Source organism: Manis pentadactyla, chromosome 4 (assembly GCF_030020395.1).
Source record: "Manis pentadactyla isolate mManPen7 chromosome 4, mManPen7.hap1, whole genome shotgun sequence".
NCBI lineage: Eukaryota > Metazoa > Chordata > Mammalia > Pholidota > Manidae > Manis > Manis pentadactyla.
This window is the reverse complement of record NC_080022.1, coordinates 98,899,184-98,918,027: the sequence shown is the minus strand read 5'-3', so window position 1 is coordinate 98,918,027 and position 18,844 is coordinate 98,899,184. Positions and strand designations below refer to the sequence as shown.

The 18,844-nt window shown below is 43.4% G+C and overlaps 2 protein-coding genes across 2 annotated transcripts in view; both read right to left on the bottom strand.

Moving 5' to 3' along the window:
- OVGP1 (oviductal glycoprotein 1) overlaps positions 1-1,126 on the bottom strand; it is a 30,337-nt gene extending 29,211 nt beyond the window's left edge. Inside the window, 2 exon segments of the mRNA XM_057499465.1 lie at positions 524-779; positions 1,009-1,126. Coding sequence (XP_057355448.1) covers positions 524-779; positions 1,009-1,126 — 374 coding nt within the window.
- Positions 1,127-10,704: 9,578 nt separating this feature from the next.
- Positions 10,705-18,829, bottom strand: WDR77 (WD repeat domain 77). The gene is made up of 10 exons (XM_036928872.2): positions 18,580-18,829; positions 18,147-18,332; positions 16,995-17,136; positions 16,682-16,731; positions 14,261-14,331; positions 14,059-14,113; positions 13,508-13,579; positions 12,839-12,947; positions 12,260-12,328; positions 10,705-11,678 (listed from the first exon to the last, which is right to left on the bottom strand). Exons 1-10 carry the CDS (start codon positions 18,692-18,694, stop codon positions 11,519-11,521), a joined length of 1,029 nt encoding a protein of 342 aa, XP_036784767.2. The 5' UTR covers positions 18,695-18,829; the 3' UTR covers positions 10,705-11,518.
- Positions 18,830-18,844: the final 15 nt, after the last annotated feature.

Here is an 18,844-nt window from a genome sequence, read left to right as displayed (position 1 = left end):
TATACCCACTAACACAGCGACAGACTGCCCCTCATGGGGGGAGAGGACCCAGGAGTTCTGGGTAGAGAAATATTTAAGCAGGCTCTACGGGGTACCAGCTCTATGCCATGCACTGACCTAGCCACCAACGTACAAAGAAATTAGACACGGTCCCTCCCTTGGGGGGCTTACTACTTGCATGCTGCAGGTGACTGTGGTAATAAAACACTAACATTTGTGGTGAGCAGGACCAGCGCTAATACTTGACTTGCCACTGGACTTGGAGGGTGAGTTGGGGGTTGCCAGGCAGAGAAAGAAGGACCTGCTGGGCAGAGGCAATAGCAGCAACAAAGGCAAGGCAGTGAGAACAAGCACAGGGTGTTTCTCAGCGGGGTTCTCAAGGCACACACACCCGAGCCCTGCTTGAGCACAGACTGGGACCCGAAGAATCAGAAGAAAGCTGAAAAGTCACATGGGAAAAGGCTTCATTCTTTTCCGTCCGTAAAATCTGAAAATATAAACCCCACATCCAGTATGAACACACCTCTCCTTGAGCTTCTTGAACTCTGGGTAGATAATTTTCTCATCCTGGAGATCCTGAGCAACAATCTGATCATTGTGCATTGAGGCAAAGGCAAATATGAGGTGGGTGCAGAGAAAGGGATCCAGGTCACAGGGAAATATGGAGGCAGGGCCGGGTCAACTCTGTGCCCAGCTGGTGTAGTAACACACCAGTTTGTGGGCAGCACCTGGCAAGGGAGAGCATGCCTTAGTTGGCAGAGACCAAGACAGGGTTGGAGCTCAGCTTCCACAGAGCAACATGAGCTGCCCGAGAGGCCAGGGCACTGTTAACAACCCCCTCTACACACACACACCCCCAATGGTACGCTAAGGTCCGGGCCCTCCCCTACTGCTTACATCCTAGGGGGAAAAGAATGCCTTATGAAATCCTCATCAGAATGGATCCTCAAGTCTGAATCCTGGCACACAGCGACACAAACAGCAAGTGACCACAGACCCTCTGCTGACCTGCATTGGATCGGGGGCCCCTGACACAAGAGCCAGGGTAGCAGGGGGGCCTCAGGGGCCGTACCACGCAGAGCACTTCCCTGCCAGAGAATTTCTCTGGCTCTGGAGAAAAGGACATAATTTCCTTACCATTATGGGGGTTCAGCAAAAGAACCAGGCCTGCAGAAACAAAAGAAGATATCACACACAGATTCACATGCACATCCGTGGTGCGGCGCCCCAGCACTCCCTCCGTTATCACGTGTACCCTGCAGTGGGGCATCATGGCCAGAGGCAGAGGCACACATGGAGACACACACACCACTCGCTCATTTCCTCTTCTCTAACTTGAGCAAGCGGAGCCAGACCTATCTAAGCTCCTTCTCACACTAATAAGCACTGCATATACACACACACTTTGCACAGGGACAATAATAACTTTTAGAAATTGCAGCAAAAGCTCAAGGCCAGTGGGCCTCAACCCTGGCTGTACATTAGAGTAGTGATATCCTGGCTCTTCCCCTGGTTTAACTGCTCCCAGGTAGAAACCAGGTATAAAAATGTTTAATGGACAGCCAGCTGAGAACCTCTACTCGGATCACTTCTCCCTGGGCTCCTCTATCCCTTTGTTAGTTCCATGACATCCAATATAATCCAGGCCTCCAAGTTCCAGGCTGCTTCTCGGGCACCAGAGAGACAACAAACTCATGAAGCCTGGTACCACCTGGACTGAATGAGATCGTAAAGGCTGGGACCTGCCACACTCACCAGCTCACACCAACAGCCACCCCATTTCAAAGGTTGGAGAGCTGCTAGTCCAGAGCTTGAGTCCCTTTATATGAGCTTCCCCAGGGATGTCCCTGGGATGTCACTGGCACAGCCCAGCTATACACATATACACACACACACACAAACACACACACACACACATACACACAAAACCATGCAAGGACCATGATGCATGCATGGGCTGCTGCCTGAGTCACAGTGACCCAGCACCTCCTGTCCTCCCTCTCCTGCAGAGCTGTAGTTATCAGAACTAACAAAGCAACAGCCACCGTGGGCCATAGCAAGGGCAGGGCAATGTGCAGCCTCCCTTCCTGGTATGCAGCCCCACATGGACAGAATATAAGGAAGCAACACGGTATAGCAGCAGTAATTCTATCACTATAAGCCTACTGGTTAGGGAAGCAGTGTAGTACAGAGTTAAAAAGCCGCAGCTTTGGACTCAGGCAGGCCACGGTTTGAATCTCAGTGTCACCAATTAGAAGTTTTAGAATCTTGGGCAGGTTACTTAGGTCTTTGAGCTTCAGCTTCCACACTTGTAAAACGGAGATATTCAGCTCATAACTTACCTCACTGAGTTTCATAGGAATTAAGGATATAATGTACGAAAATTTGTTAGTTTGGTGCTTTGCATATAATTAGGGCTCAGTGAATGGTAGCTGTTATTAAGGATGCTAAGAGTGGCCCAGCAGAGAAGGGTTATCAAACTCAAAGGTTGATACTTCCCAGGCAGGAAATGCAAATACGTGAAGTGGACACACTAAAATAGCTCACTCTCCACTTCACTAGGAGAGTTAAGAGCTCAAGCCCAATGACACACACCAACTAACACAAAGCCTTGTTCTCAGGAGAGAGTAGAGAGGCCTATGAAGAGGGACAGCACTCTGAGTAGCAGTAATGGTTGCCATACAGTGAAATAGTCTCAATGTTGGGAAATATTTTAATTTCCCAAGACAAAAATATGATTTTTTGTATGAGTCAACAGTGTTTGAGCCAGTGTAAGAGCCAATGGTATGAACCTGTCACAAACCTAAGGAATATAATAAATACAATTTTGGATACCTGGGAGCCAATTTGTAAAAAGTACAATATGAAAGATAAACAAAGGAGGTCTGTTACCAAATGCTTTTATGATCCATCAGTTTTTTTTTTTCCTGCTACATGATCTCAAATCATGGACACGTCCCATATTTCAGGATCTGAATCTCAATCATGGAGGATCAGAAATCAGATGTCCTTAGTGTCACCGATACGCTCATCCTCTCAGAGACAGACATTGCTCACCTCATCCACGTGTCACCAAAGCGCTCACCAGATGTCAGTATAAAAAATGACACAGGGAAGCCACAATAACTAGTAGGTGAATTTGTTTCACTTCCAGTATGAAGTAGCAAGAATAATCAAAAAAATGTTATTAGTGGTTTGCTTGCATATTATGAAATAAAAAACAATAAATGGGAGAGAGATCGTTTCAAGATGGCAGTGTGAGAGGTGAGACACAGAACTCCTCCTAAAACCACAAATAGTATAAAAATACAGTTAATACAACTAATCCTAAAACACCAACAGGAAAGAAGGCTGCACCAGACTACATACACCTGGAGAACAGAGCAGACCTCACGAAACAGGGTAATGTACCAAAGCCTTGATTGGCGGGACCCAAGCCCTTCCCCCACCCAAGCTCACCAGCAGGAGAAAGAGAAACGGAGCGGGGAGAGGATGAAGGCCTAAAACTGCTGAACACCCAACCCTGGAGATATGCTTTGGAGCAGACACCTACATTGTACGGTCCTCTGGAGTTTGGTGGGGTTGGGGAGCTGGGACAGGGCAGAGTGCTTGAGAGACTGAGATTCCGGCCATTTGTGGAGGATGGGGATCCACATCTGGCTGCTCTGGGACAAAAGAAAGGCGGGCGGTCTGAGAGGCTTCCTAGCAGTGAGAGGGCTGCCGAAGGGGTAGGATTTGCAAGGAGCTTACTGCACTGGAGAAGGGATAAGTGAACAAGGTTGTCTGGGTGCGGTCTACCCAGGAGGTTGGGAACTTTGAGGAGCTTCAGGCACTCCATCCCCCTGGCTGGCTACTCAGCTTTGAGGCCCCCACTGCAACACGCAGCCTGCCGCACCTTCCTCCTGGCCTGCTGGCACTGGCTCACAAACCAGCAGTCACTGCACTGGTGTCAGGCCAGCCAGAGGGAGGCCCCACCTACAACAGCTAGAGATGCAAAGAACAGAGGCTTTCACCTGTGTGCTTGGTCCACTGATTCTGACAGTGGAGACAGGCACTGCAGCCAGGAAGCAGGAAACAGCTCTTTCCTCCCACCAGGCACCAGTGCCACTTCCCTGCAACCCCCAACCTCACTCCAGGGGCTGAGCAGCTCCAGAGACTAGAGCTTTCAGGTGGTAAATGGCACAAGCATATTTGCCTTTAAAGCTGTTGCACTAATAACTACTACAATTGGAAAGGAATCCAGCAAATTAGTGAGCTTAATATCCCATGGCTACATATGGCCAGAGCAGGAATATTTCCTGCCACAGTAAAGGGGGCCACATAGAAATATGAAATGTCAAACGAACCTGGTTTAGACCAAAATCTCACAAACCCCAGAAAAAGGGCCAAATGAAACTGAACTCACCAATCTTCCTGAAAGAGAGTTCAAAATAAAAATCACAAACATGCTCATGGAGGTACAGAAAAATATTCAAGAACTCAGGAACGAATTTAAGTTGGACATTCAATTAAGAAATACCATATCTGAAATGAAATATATAATGGCGGGATTTAAAAGGAGATTAGACGTAGTTGAAGAGACAGTAAATGGAATAGAAATTAGAGAAGAGGAATACAAAGAAGCTGAGGCACACAGATAAAAAAGGATCCCTAAGAATGAAGGAATATTGAGAGAACTGTGGGACCAATCCAAACGGAACAATATTCACATTATAGGGGTACAAGAAGAAGAGAGAGAAAAAGGGTTAGAAAGTATCATTGAGGAGGTGATTGCTGAAAACTTCCTGGGGAAAGAGACAGTTTCTCAGGCCATGGAGGTGCACAGATCTCCGAACACAAGGGACCCAACAACAACAACATCAAGATATATAATAATTAAAATGGCAAAGATCAAGGATAAAGACAGACTTTTAAAAGCAGCTAGAGAAGGAAAAAAGATCACATGCAAAGAAAAACCCCATCAGGCTATAATCTGATTTCTCAACAAAAACCTTACAGGCCAGAAGGGAGTGGCATGATATATTTAATGCAATGAAAAAGAAGGACCTCAAACCAAGAATACTCAACACGGCAAGGTTATCATTCAAATTTGAAGGAGGGATTAAACAATTTTCAGATAAGCAAAAGCTGAGAAAATTTACCTCCCACAAACCACCTCTGCAGTGAATTTTGGAGGTACTATAGACGGAAGTATTCCTAAGGATAAATAGATGTCACCCAAGGGACAGACAAAGAATACAGAATATGAATCATAACATATAAAGAATGGAAGAAGAAGATAAAGGAGGGAAAAATAAGAACCTTTGGGTTGTGTTTGTAATAGTATACTAAGTGAGTTAAATTAGTGTTAGATAGTAAGAGAATTACCCTTGAACCTTTGGTAACCACGAATCTAAAACCTGCAATGGCAGTAAGTACATACCTATCGATAATCACCCTAAATGTAAATGGTCTGAATGCACCAATCAAAAGACATAGAGTCACTGAATGGAAAAAAAAAACAACTTGTCTACATGCTGCCTATAAGAGACTCACTTCAAACCCAAAGACATACACAGACTGAAAGTAAAGCGATGGAGAAAGACATTTCATGCAACTAATAGGGAGAAAAGAGCAGGAGTTGCAGTACTTGTATCAGACAAAATAGACTTCAAAACAAAGAAAGTAACAAGAGACAAAGAAGAACACTACATAATGATAAAGGGGTCAGTCCAACAAGAGGCTTTAGCCATTATAAATATCTAAGCACCCAACACAGGATCACCCACATCTGTAAAACAAATACTAACAGAATTAAAGGGGGAAATAGAATGCAATGCATTCATTTTAGGAGACTTCAACACATCACTCACTCCAAAGGACAGATCAACCAGACAGAAAATAAGTAAAGAGACAGAGGCACTGAAAAATGTATTAGAACAGATGGACCTAACAGCCATCTACAGAACACTCCATCCAAAAGCAACAGGATACACATTCTTCTCATGTGCACATGGAACGTTTTCAAGAATAGATCATATACTAGGCCACAAAAGGAACCTCAGTATATTCAAAAAGATTGAAATTGTACCAACCAGCTTCAGATCACAAAGGTATGAAACTAGAAATAAATTACACAAAGCAAATGAAAAAGCCCACAAACCCATGGAGGCTTAATAACATGCTCCTAAATAATCAATGGCTCAATGGCCAAATAAAAACAGAGATCGAGCAATATATGGAGACAAATGACAACAATAATTCAACACCTCAAAATCTGTGGGATGCAGCAAAGGCCGTGCTAAGAGGGAAGTATATTGCAATACATGCCTACCTCAGAGAAGAACAATCCCATATGAACAGTCTAAACTCACAATTAATGAAACTAGAAAAGGAAGAACAAATAAGGCCCAAAGTCAGTAGAAGCAGGAACATAATAAAGATTAGAGCAGAAATAAATAAAACCTAGAAGAATAAAACAATAGAAAGAATAAAAAGCAAGAGCTGGTTCTTAGAGAAAATAAACAAAATAGATAAACCACTAGCCAGACTTATCAAGAAAAAAAGAGAGTCTACATACATAAACAGAATCAAAAATGAGAAAGGAAAAATCACTACAGACACCACAGAAATACAAAGAATTATGAGAGAATACTATGAAAAATTATATGCTGACAAACTGGATGACCTAGAAGAAACAGACAACTTTCTAGAAAAATACAACCTTCCAAGGCTGACCCAAAAAGAAACAGAAAACCTGAACAGACCAATTAGCAGCAAGGAAATTGAATTGGTAATGAAAAAACTACCTAAGAACAAAACCGCTGACCATATGGTTTCACTGCTGAATTTTATCAAACATTTAGTAAAGACCTAACACCCAACATCCTTAAAGTTTTCCAAAAAGTAGAAGAGGAGAGAATATTCCCAACCTCATTACAGACCACTATCCCTGATGAACATAGATGCAAAAATACTCAACAAAATATTAGCAAACAGAATTCAAAAATACATCAAAAATATCATCCATCATCATCAAGTGGGATTCATCCCAGGGACGCAAGGATGGTACAACATTCGAAAATCCATCAAGATCATCCACTACACTACATCAACAAATAGTAGGACAAAAACCACATGATCATCTCCATAGACACCGAAAAAACATTTGACAAAATTCAACATCCATTCATGATAAAAACTCTCAACAAAATGGGTATAGAGGGCAAGTACCTCAACATAATAAAGGCCACATATGACAAACCCACAGCCAACATTATACTTAACAGCGAGAAGCTGAAAACCTTTCCTCTAAGATCGGGAACAAGACAAGGATGCCCACTCTTCCAGTGTTTATTCAACATAGTACTGGAGGTCCTAGCCACAGCAATCAGACAACACAAAGAAATACAAGGCATCCAGATAGGCAAGGAAAATGTCAAACCGTCCCTGTTTGCCAACATGATATTGTACATAAAAGAGTCTAAAGAATCCACTCCAAAACTACTAGATCTACTATCTGAAATCAGCAAAGTTGTGGGATACCAAATTAATACACAGAAATCTGTTGCATTCCTATACACTAACGATGAACTAGCAGAAAGAGAAATCAGGAAAACAATTCCTTTCACAATTGCATCAAAAAGAATAAAATACCTAGGAATAAACCTAACCGAGGAAGTGAAAGACCTATTCCCTGACAACTATGGGACACTCTTGAGAGATTAAAGAGGACACTAATAAATGGAAATACATCCTATGCTCTTGGCTAGGAAGAATTAATATTGTCAAAATGGCCATCCTGCCTAAAGCAATCTACAGATTCAGTGCAATCCCTATCAAAGCACCTACAGCATTCTTCAATGAACTGGAGCAAATAGTTCTAAAATTCATATGGAATGACAAAAGACCCCGAATAGCCAAAGCAATCCTGAGAAGGAAGAATAAAGCAGGTGGAATTACGCTCCCTGACTTCAAGCTCTACTACAAAGCTACAGTAATCAAGACAATTCAGTACTGGCAGAAGAACAGACCCATAGACCAGTGGGACAGAATAGAGACCCCAGATATAAACTCAAGCATATATGGTCAATTAATATACGATAAAGGAGCCATGGACATACAATGCGGAAATGACAGCCTCTTCAACAGATGGTGCTGGCAAAACTGGACAGCTACATGTAGAATGAAACTGGATTACTGTCTTACCCCATACACAAAAGTAAACTCAAAATGGATCAAAGACCTGAATGTAAGTCATGAAACCATAAAACTCTTAGAAGAAAACACAGGCAAAAATCTCTTGGACATAAACATGAGCAACTTCTTTATGAACATATCTCCCTGGGCAAGGGAAACAAAAGCAAAAATGAACAAGTGGGACTATATCAAACTAAAAAGCTTCTGTACAGCAAAGGACACCATCAGTAGAACAAAAAGACATCCTACAGTATGGGAGAATATATTCATAAATGACATATCTGGTAAGGGGTTGACATCCAAATTATATGAAGAGCTCACGCACCTCAACAAAAAGCAAATAAGCCAATTAAAAAATGAGGAGAGGATCTGAAGACACTTCTCCAAAGAAGAAATTCAGATGGCCAACAGGCACATGAGAAGATGCTCCACATCGCTAGTCATCAGAGAAATGCAAATTAAAACCACAATGAGATATCACCTCACACGTTAGGATGGCCAACATCCAAAAGACCAACAACAACAAATGTTGGCAAGGATGTGGAGAAAGGGGAACCCTCCTACACTGCTGGTAGGAATGTAAACTAGTTCAACGGTTGTGGAAAGCATTATGGAGGTCCCTCAAAAAACTCAAAATGGAAATACCACTTGACCCAGGGATTCCACTTCTAGGAATTTACCCTAAGAATGCAGCAGCCCAGTTTGAAAAAGACACATGCACTCCTATGTTTATCACAGCACTATTTACAATAGCCAAGAATTGGAAGCAACCTAAGTGTCCATCAGTAGATGAATGAATGGATAAAGAAGATGTGGTACATATACACAATGGATTATTCAGCCATAAGAAGAAAACAAATCCTACCATTTGCAACAACATGGATGGAGCTAGAGAGTATTATGCTCAGTGAAATAAGCCAGGCAGAGAAAGACAAGTATCAAATGGTTTCACTCATCTGTGGAGTATAAGAACAAAGAAAAAACTGAAGAAACAAAACAGCAGCAGACTAACAAGAATGGACTAACAGTTACCAAAAGGAAAGGGACTGGGGAGGGAGGGTGGGAAGGGAGGGATAAGGGGAGAAATGGGGCATTACGATTAGCACACATAATGTAGGGGGGGTGACACAGGAAAGGCAGTATAATACAGAGAAGACAAGTAGTGATTCTATAGCATCTTACTATACTGATGGACAGTCACTGTAATGGGGTATGTGGTGGGGACTTGATAATGGGGGGAGTCTAGTAACCATAATGTTGTTCAAGTAATTGTACATTAATGATATCAAAATAAAAAAATTTTTTTAATCCCTTAACATCATAGTATTAAAATTGAGGCAATTCAAAAAAGATTTTAATAAATTAGTAGAGTAGTACTATTTGGATGATCCTGTTGTTGTAATATGACTGCATCAGCCTGTAATGTCTGTATTGCTCTTGATGAAAGAACCGGCCTCCCACTATCCTTTGGAGCAGGAGAGATACCTTGGATATCAGCTCACATATTGTACCACGTGGAACTATTCTTGAGCCTTCCTTAGTGTTTGCTGTGGTTCCAGGCACTACCCAAGGGGCGAGCCCCCTCTATCCTGGTGGGCCAGAGATCAGAACACAGTGGGTCAGGTTAATGGGCTTCAAAGTAGCAACAATGAAGTTATGTGATTTACTTGAGCATTTAGACACCTGAACCAGTGAAATTAAATGCAAAAAAATGCTTCTACGGTCATGAGCAAGTTCATGCTCACTCCACTGAAAGTATTCTTAAGCCAAAGACCTTGTATGTGATACTCCGCTCAGCATTTTGTGGTCACCTTCTATTTTGCGTTTTGCTTGCTGTAATATACACATTCAATCACAAATGTGATGGTCATTCCTACTGAGATTTTTATTAGGTTTGCCAATGTCTTTCTTGGTGGCAATCATTAATAGATGGGAATTACTCTCATCAGCACTAACAATTTTTTACATTAAGGTAATGTGGACCCTCTAGGTTTTCCCTCAGATGTCATTTTAACCATCTTGACTCATTAATACATACACTTCCTTGGATTCTTATCTCTTGAGTTTTCTCTCCACCATTCTTAAGTCCATGAAGAAAAGGGTATGCAAATTTAATTCCTACCCACAGTACCCTGCTCCTTACTTTCTCTGATTAAATTTTAAGATTTTATCTCTCAAAAGAACTTAACTGTTTCTACCAATCCACCCTATACCTCCCAAGAAGTTATTAGAAACAGTGAAGCCATTATTTCCCCTTCACCACAAAACCAGCAGATCACATGACTATAAATCCCATGTGTTTTTTCTCAAGGGTAATTTGAGAACAGAGCTTATGTTTAGCAAAATAAACCATGATTTCTAACTGGCAGTAGCCAGCCCACCAATACAAATAACCAGTTTTACCTTAAGTTCCCATCTACTCGGTAGGGCTGTGAAAGCAGGAAAAAACTAGTGACAATGGGCTGTAGGATTGATACCCTCATGACTCACACAAGCGAAATACGCTAATTTCACAAACACACATGCTTCAAAGGATAAGCCAACAAAGCCTCAACTTTTTATTCCATCAACCAGTATCCTGGATTTTGACACTACCTTTAAAATCTTCAGTCAGTTCAAAGTCTGTGTCAGTTTTTAACTTCACTGAAATGCCTTAAGCTCTTCACCATCCCAAAACATTTTACTATGGAATCTGACAGAAAAACACTCATCTCTCATATACGTAACTCCATGGGGGTCAGGAGGACCTTACACAAGCACCAGCCAAACTTTTTATTCAGCCAAAAAATGGATTCCTGACTCAAGTTTTTTGGCAAGGAGATACATAAAACTGAGCGTCTTGGCTCTTCCTCAAGGTGAGCTGGCTAGACTTTAAGCACTGCCCGTGATAAAGGTGGATTAAGCTCAATTAAGAAAGTTGCTCCTATCTCTGAGTAGTAAATGAGCTGCTTCCAAGAATCCAGGGATGACCACATCTCTTCCTTCAACCAGACATGGCCAATTCCTCATTCACAGTTACATGGGAAGCATAAACTCTCTAATGAACTTTTCTCTTTAGGTGTGTAGAGATGGTCTGGGAAAGATGTGGGATAGATTTTTTTATTCCCACTATCACCAAAACCTATATACACACATAACCATTTTCAAGAAAGTTTTCTTCCCTGGTATCTACAGGATACCAGAATCCAGCCTTCCCAAGGCTGACAGATGGTGCCTATTAATTGTATAGCTCTGGTGTAGCAACATACGTATAAGGCTCCCGTGTTGTCTCAAAAACTGAGAGGCCGGGGGCAAAGGGAATGGGTGCTCATGGGCATTTGTTTTTTGTCCTAAATCCAATCTACTCAGCAACACTCTTAGGTCCAGGGGCTGGCAGAGGTTCTGTGGGCAGGAGATGGTGAATGACCTGATGGTCCCAGCCCACTGTGGTGAGAAGGGAGTGATTGAGTGGGGACCAGGTAGCATCTCTCACAAAGTCTCTGTGGGCTCGGCTTCTAAACCTAGAAGAGGAAAAAGAAATTTGGACATGGTAACAGATAAGAGGAAAGAAGGTTAACACTTAGAGAAGAAAGAGAACCCAAAATATCCAGGGCACACTTTTTTGGATATGGACACACAATTCACCATGTGTGGCCCTGTCACCAGGACGGCAGTGTAGCTATTCAGAGGAGTTCATCAGTCATCCAAGCCAATGCCCCAATTTCATAGATAAAGGAATGGTAGCTAGAGCAAGCAGTGACATGGGCCGGGATGAGACAGCAAATCATGGCAAAGAAGGCCAGAAAATTCAAATGTTTTGTCTGGGGCCTTTCACGCTATAGCAGGTTACATTTCATGAATGTGGTTCTTTATATGAAAAGCTAGATTGTCCCCTCCTGGGAATCTATAATTCCATCCACCACCACATTCACCCTCCACAAGGAATAGAGCTGCTGTGAGTCAGCCCAGGAAACAGGGAGACGTATGACAGACTGCCTGCTTCCAGCACCCTGCCTCCTTGAAAGAGACAAATGTTCTCTTCTGAAGAGAAAAAGGACCCCATCACCCATTACTCCCCTCCTTGAGCCCTGATCACACTTACACCTCCGAAAGGCCTGCATCCAGCACAGCAAGTGAGCAGTCTTCACTGACAGAGGCCAGTAAGGGAGCCCTAGGAGAGCAGGGAAAGACTTAGGAAAGGTAAGACCAAAGTCCCAAGGCAAAACCTGCTGGGCAGGGGCCCCAACCTCGACTCTACAGGGACCCAGTGGTGGCCTGATCTGGGTCTGGCTGCCATTTAAGTCCACATTACACATCCTAAGGAGAAATGAGGGAAATGGAGCAAAGCCAGGGTTGATGATCCTGCCAACTATCCATCCCATCTGGTCCCTTCCTGCAGCTTCAACAATACAGAAACAGGCTGTCACACAGTCCAATAAGCCCACAGTATCAATCATGTGGAGTGCTGAGCAAGAATGAGACCATATTTTAGGTATGTGCAGACAGAGACTGTACAACTCAAAAAAGGAATATGGCCTTAAGAGACCTGTAACTTTCTGAAACCTCAGCTAGAGCAGGTACTGCTTTAAGGAAGCACCTCGTTGGCTAAACTGCCAACAGAAGCAACTCCCTCGCTGTTCCCATTCATACCCAGCAGGCCCTCCATGACAAAGGACAGTACCTGTGTGGGGAGAACACCAGCCCAGTGACACACTGGGAATGCACCACTGAGCTGAGGGCACACCTTGCACTCTTGGTGTCCACAAGGGACACAGTCCCATTCTCATCACCTACAGAGAAGAGGGAAAACATTACATTGGTTAAGAACATTGGCTCTGCAGTCTGCCAGACCTGGATTTGAATGCCAGTTCCTTTGGACAAGTTAACCACTCTGAGCATCAGTTACCTCTTTTGTAAAGAAGGAATAACTACTGATTGGGTGGTTATGAATTAATGGATGACAAGAGTTATTATTTTAATCACCAACTATGTCTCACATGCAGAGCCTCATCACCAGGAGTACACCACAACTATCCCTACTATACACCAGGATCCCCTAGGGAGCAGCCCACTTGCTGTGGCCCTCTGACTTATAGCTAAGCCCAGAATACATGAGCCAGAGCCAGAGCAAACAGTCAGGAATCAAATCTACTGGAAAAAATCATGTTCCCCAAAGCTAAACTTAAACCACTTTCAGATCATCCCAGCTCCCCATCCCTCCATTAGCATAACTCATCTAGTACCTAAGTGTGCTCTAGAGACTGACCAGCCAGAGCCTTGTGCATTATAGAGCAGCGCTTTCTCATGCCCCCGACCCAGAGTCAGTATGTGGTGTGACACACTGCCTTACCAAAGACAAAGACCTCACTCTGCTGAGGATGCCAAGCCAGTGAGGTAGGAAGGTAGCCAGAGACACTGCAGCCTGTAAAGGAGAAAAGAGGGGTCTGGAACAAGACCCAGAGCCCAGAAGAATCTCAAATGAAGTCACCCTACATCCCAGGAGCACCTTTTGTCAGTTTCCCAAACCCTGCTATGGCACCCATGTTTTCATTCTTGACCCTCAAAAATCTACATTTATCCATCAGCCTCCTGCCCTTTCCAGACATGAGTCCCAGGCAAATTTCAAGCATAAAGCATAAAGATAACAACTGGCCCCTTTGTCTTCCCTCTGCCTGGACTAGGAAATGGTAAGTAAATCACCCGCCCAGGAACCAGCCCTTCCTCTTGGTACCTGCTGCACAAAATGGGGTGAGCAGAGCCTCAGTGGGAAAGAAAGAGATTATGTCCCTTATGTCGCAGTAACTGCACATCTGGCAATGCTGCTTTCACTCTAATGAAGGAAAGGCTTTTCCAGGTGGGTTCCTAGTACCACACTCCCACCACTGGCTCTCTCAGACTCACCCATCTGTGATGCTGGCTTAGGAGAGCGGATATCCCAGAGTAAAATTCTATTGTCCTAGATGAAGAAGGAAGAGAAAAACGGCTTCACAAACCAAAGCAGCAGCTGTCAGCCAGGAGGTCTCCACAGGAGGTCTCTAGACATTGGCCTAGAGAATCTGCAGGTGGTTAGGGAACAGGAAGAGAAGGAAAGGTTGTATCTCACCTCACCGCATGAAAGAAACACAGAGTCGTTGTGGGGTGAGGCAGCAACACAAGTGACCTGCCCGGAGTGAGCTGTGAAGAAAAGACAAAGAGAAATCTGACAGCATTAGCTGGAGGCAACCCAGATACTATCCAGCGTCCAGGGGTAGGTGGGAGGGGGTGAGAAACAGGGCAAGTCTCATGATGCAATTTAACAAATTTCATGAGAGATCCTGGACTAGACAGAATCTAAGAGGAAATGCTGATGGAATTATAAACACTGAAAAGGCTTGGGAAAAAATAATTAGTAGAGACAACAAAAGAGAAATAAGGGGCTAAGACTAGTGAAGGAATTCACAGACATCCTAGAACAGCAATTTTCATACCTCCAGATGGTATGGAACACATTCAAGGGAGTTCCGCACACTGAGTTTTAAGGGAATAAATTTTTCCACTGTTCTCTCTCCTGAAATTCAACTGAGAAGCTGCCTGCAGTCTGCTAGCTCTCCTTTCCTACCTCCATCTCACACCACCCATTTCCCTAGATAGACAGAACCCACACGTCCCCCAAATCTTAACATGGAATAATTACCAGGAGTACAAAAACCTAGGGAATAAAACAAATAGGGCTTTTCCTAAGAGCCAAAGAGCAAACAAAAGAGCATCTGGGTAAAATTCAGTGAAGGGGACTGGCCCTGTCTCCCCCACACCACAAACATGAGGATGGTTCTGGGAATTACCTCTGTTTGTCTAATAAGGAGAATTTTGAAAACTATGACAGATGGTTGTCACAAGATACACGTAACAAGTTTATCTAAATTTTAAAATCAGGATTTTTCTGACAGAAAATAACTCCAACTTGGCCAACTGACTTAATGCAGGCTGGTTTGTGCCAGTTAGTTTACATAGTAGATATTTTGCATAAATTAAATGGGCTTAATCTGCAAATCCAAAATTTTGACAAAGATATGCTTGAAACCAGTGTACAATAAAGTATATGGCCAGAAATTACCTTCTTTGTAACTACTTAAATTATCAATTAAAAAATGTGTGAGGATATGGCCTTTCAAAATTCTTTCAGGAGGCCTATATGCTAAAAATTTTAAATATCACTATTATATGTTAATTATAGACTATGGAAATCACCTTCCCTTAAGTCATTTCACCAGGCTTTCTGAGGTAGTCTAACTGGCTCTGCTCTGAGACAGAAGAAAGGGTTCTAACCATGTTCCATAATTCTTTCCTAGCCCTAGAATCCATGGAAAGCCCACGTGATAAAAAAATTTCTCACTCACTTGCGAAAAGCAAAGGTTTGGGATAAGTATCATGGGAAGGATTGTTGAAAAATACATGGTTCCTCTGCCCTCAAAGGATTTGGAATTCAGTATGAAGGGTAAGACAGAAACACAAAGAACTAATGAAAAGGCGGGGTGGGAGACACACTACAAGAGTTGGCACTGACCAGGAAAATCCCCCATGTGTCTAAGAAACAAAAGGCAAGTATAGTAGACTTCAGGCATCAGCATGTTAACTTTGTTGCTGGACTATTTGCCTATGAGCCTGGAGGTCCAGTATATGTATGAATTTGTGATTTCGCTTTTGGTACATATGCGAATGATGCACCGTGAAGTGAAAAAAGGCAGAGGGGCACTTAGCCACTGAGTGAACCAGGTGATCACCCAGCATCTACATCTCTGTTACACACACATTAATGCTCTAGACAGTATCTTCATGAAGATATGGCATAGTCATGAAGAATGGCTTCCAAAATAAAGCCAACTGCTAGCACTGTTAATGAAAGTGAGCAGAAAAAGGATCATTAATAGAAAGTAATGGTTCTCAGCAGAAAAATAGAATATGACGGTGAATATTCAAGAGCTCAAAATTCACAAGTTTCAGGGTTTATTATGCTTGGAGAAAGCCAAGGACCTACCATGACTGGATGCTTGAAAGGGAAGTGACAGGAGAAGGGCTTGGATGGCATGAAAAGAAAATGGGAATTTAGTCTGTAAGCCACAAGAAATCAATGAAAGAAAAAAGCATTACCAGTAGAGAGATGGGTGCCACCATCTGTGTGAGGTAAAGCCTGAAAGTAAATGGGAGCATCAGAAATGGGAAGGTCAGTGACCAAATGGAAAATGACTCATAAGAACTTGGGGACCAACTGATAGGGGGAAGCAGAAGGAGGGGAAGAGGCCTGAGAGTTGGAGCCTTATGCGACAAAGAAATTGAGGCCTTCTAAAGGAAATAGGGAAATAAAAGGGCAAGGGATAGACACTGCGGCCTGACTATAGATATATATATAGTTTTAGAAGAAAATTATCAGGCAGAAGAGCAAGGAACTACCATCCCTAACTCCAAAGCAAAGTTCAAAGAGTCCAAAGAGCAGAATAAAAACAAAACAGCTAAGACCATGATCGAAAAGGAAAGTAAGTGCACTTACCCCGGTATGAATTCAGTACCATCTGCTGAGCAAGGTCCCAAACCTTGATACTAAAAAGAAAAAAAAAAAAGAACATTTCAACCTATACCATCCACATAAAAACGTGTTCAAACAAGAATCTCCTTTGACACGTTGTATGTCTTTGCCTCCTGAGCTTCTGCTAAGATCTATTTATAATGGATTGCAAATAGACATGCCATGATTAATCACTGGTTTTTATACTTATCTTAAAATGTTATTTAATGAGGCTAACAGGATAGAAAAGACACCCAAAGCAGGTCTAGAGAGAGAAGAAATGGGAACAGGAACCCACCAGAAGTCTTTACTTCCACTGACAGCTTGAGTGCCAGAGCTCAGGACACTGACTGTAGACACGATGTCATCGTGCTCATACTTGCAGAACTTACTGACAATTAGTGTCTCATTCTCGTCCAGCTCCCACAATTCAACAGCACCTGATGAGAGTGGAGTGGAAGTGAAGGAAACAAGCTTGGATTACACCAAGACAGTAATTGACTTCTAGAATTCAAGTCATTTGTGTAAGTATTTCCTATAAAAGCAAAGTTCATGTTATTAGTGGTTTTAGCTAACTTCAAAGCCATTTGGATTTATGCTGGCATTACTGCTTTCCTAAAAAGAGTCTAGACAATTAGGTGGGGATAGTAGTTTCTAGAAAAAGATAGGGAAAGATGGAGTGGTTGGTAAATATTCTGCTTCCAGTGAGAAAACACTAGAAAATAAGTTCCCAGGAGACAAGGATGATGTCTCCACAATTATCTATGTAGCACACAGGCCAGTGTGGTTAAATCTTCCCAATAATTTGGATACTAATAAATATTTGTTCAACAATTTGTGTAGACCTCTTACAAGTCTTAAAAAAAACATGTTGAAAACTGAATGTCTCACACAGTGACTAAGAAAAGAAAACCCCCCAAAAGCTGTCTTGAATAGTAGTGCTCCAGCTCAACTGTCAGAGAGGCTCAATTTTTAATGACCCACTTTTATCCTTCCCTATGATGCGTGCCAACACCCAAACTTTGATTTTTTTTTAAATGCCAAAGTCTCCATTGCTGAGCCTGACATTCAAAACAAAGAAAGCAGAATGAAGACATTTAAGAAGAAACAAATGGAAAGAAATCAAAGAGACAGCACTGATTGGCTTTGGCATCTTTAAAATCAAGATTACCCTTGATCTGGGTTGCAGGATATAGGGGGATGTTACATGGAAGGAAAATGAATTTCTTAATTTCCAACCCACTCCGTATTTTGTTACAGATTTTGCTAGAAAGTCCCAGCAGGCAATTCTGACTCTTGGAAACGTATTTCCCACCTAAATATTCTCCTTTAGGGTTCAACACCCTCAAGCTCCCCCAAATACTGAGTATGGCACATTAATGACTGAGCACAGTCCGACCTGTATCCCTAACCTTCGTCCACCTGTGGGGTTGAGGAGAAAATGACTCACCTGAATCGGAAGCCACTATGATACCTCTGTCCCCCACCCAAGTGAGGTCAGCCACTCCAGCCTCGGTCTGGACTCCAGCGGAGCAGAAGCCTTCGTTAGGGGCGGCACAAGAGTCCTTGAACAGCCAGAGGGAGCCAGCCCAGCAGCGGCCACTCAGGCTGGAGGCCCCGAGCAGGAGCGACCCATCTAAAAGAGGTACAAGCTATCAGCGCGTGACACGAGGAAGGCCCGTCTCCATGGTGACTGCCCTGAGCAGCAGCGGCGTGGGTCTGAACTTGAGCTCAGGAACGCGGGGCACGGCTGGGGACTGAGCTCAGCCACACGAGACAGGCATCAGGATGGCTTGTGAGACAGTGGGGGCTGGAAAGGTTAGTCCCGGGAAGGGGCATCCCGGGCCGTGGCGAGCGCTCCCAGGCCCGGGATCTCGGCTCACCGGACCGGTACCGCGCAGCCTCCAACTGCCGCTCCATACAAGCTGGCGCATTAGGGGGAAGGTTCCACTCGCGGGCCGCCGGCGACACTAGCGGGGGCGGAGTTTCCTTCCGCATCTCCACTTAGACCCGAGCTGGACGGCGACTACAGAATCAGCTCCTGCGGTCCCCACGTGGTGCTCCTCTGCGCTTCCGCCCCTCACTACAAGCTACAGTCATTGTACATCTCGCGAGAATTATCTCTACAGTTCCACTTCGTTTTCCCCC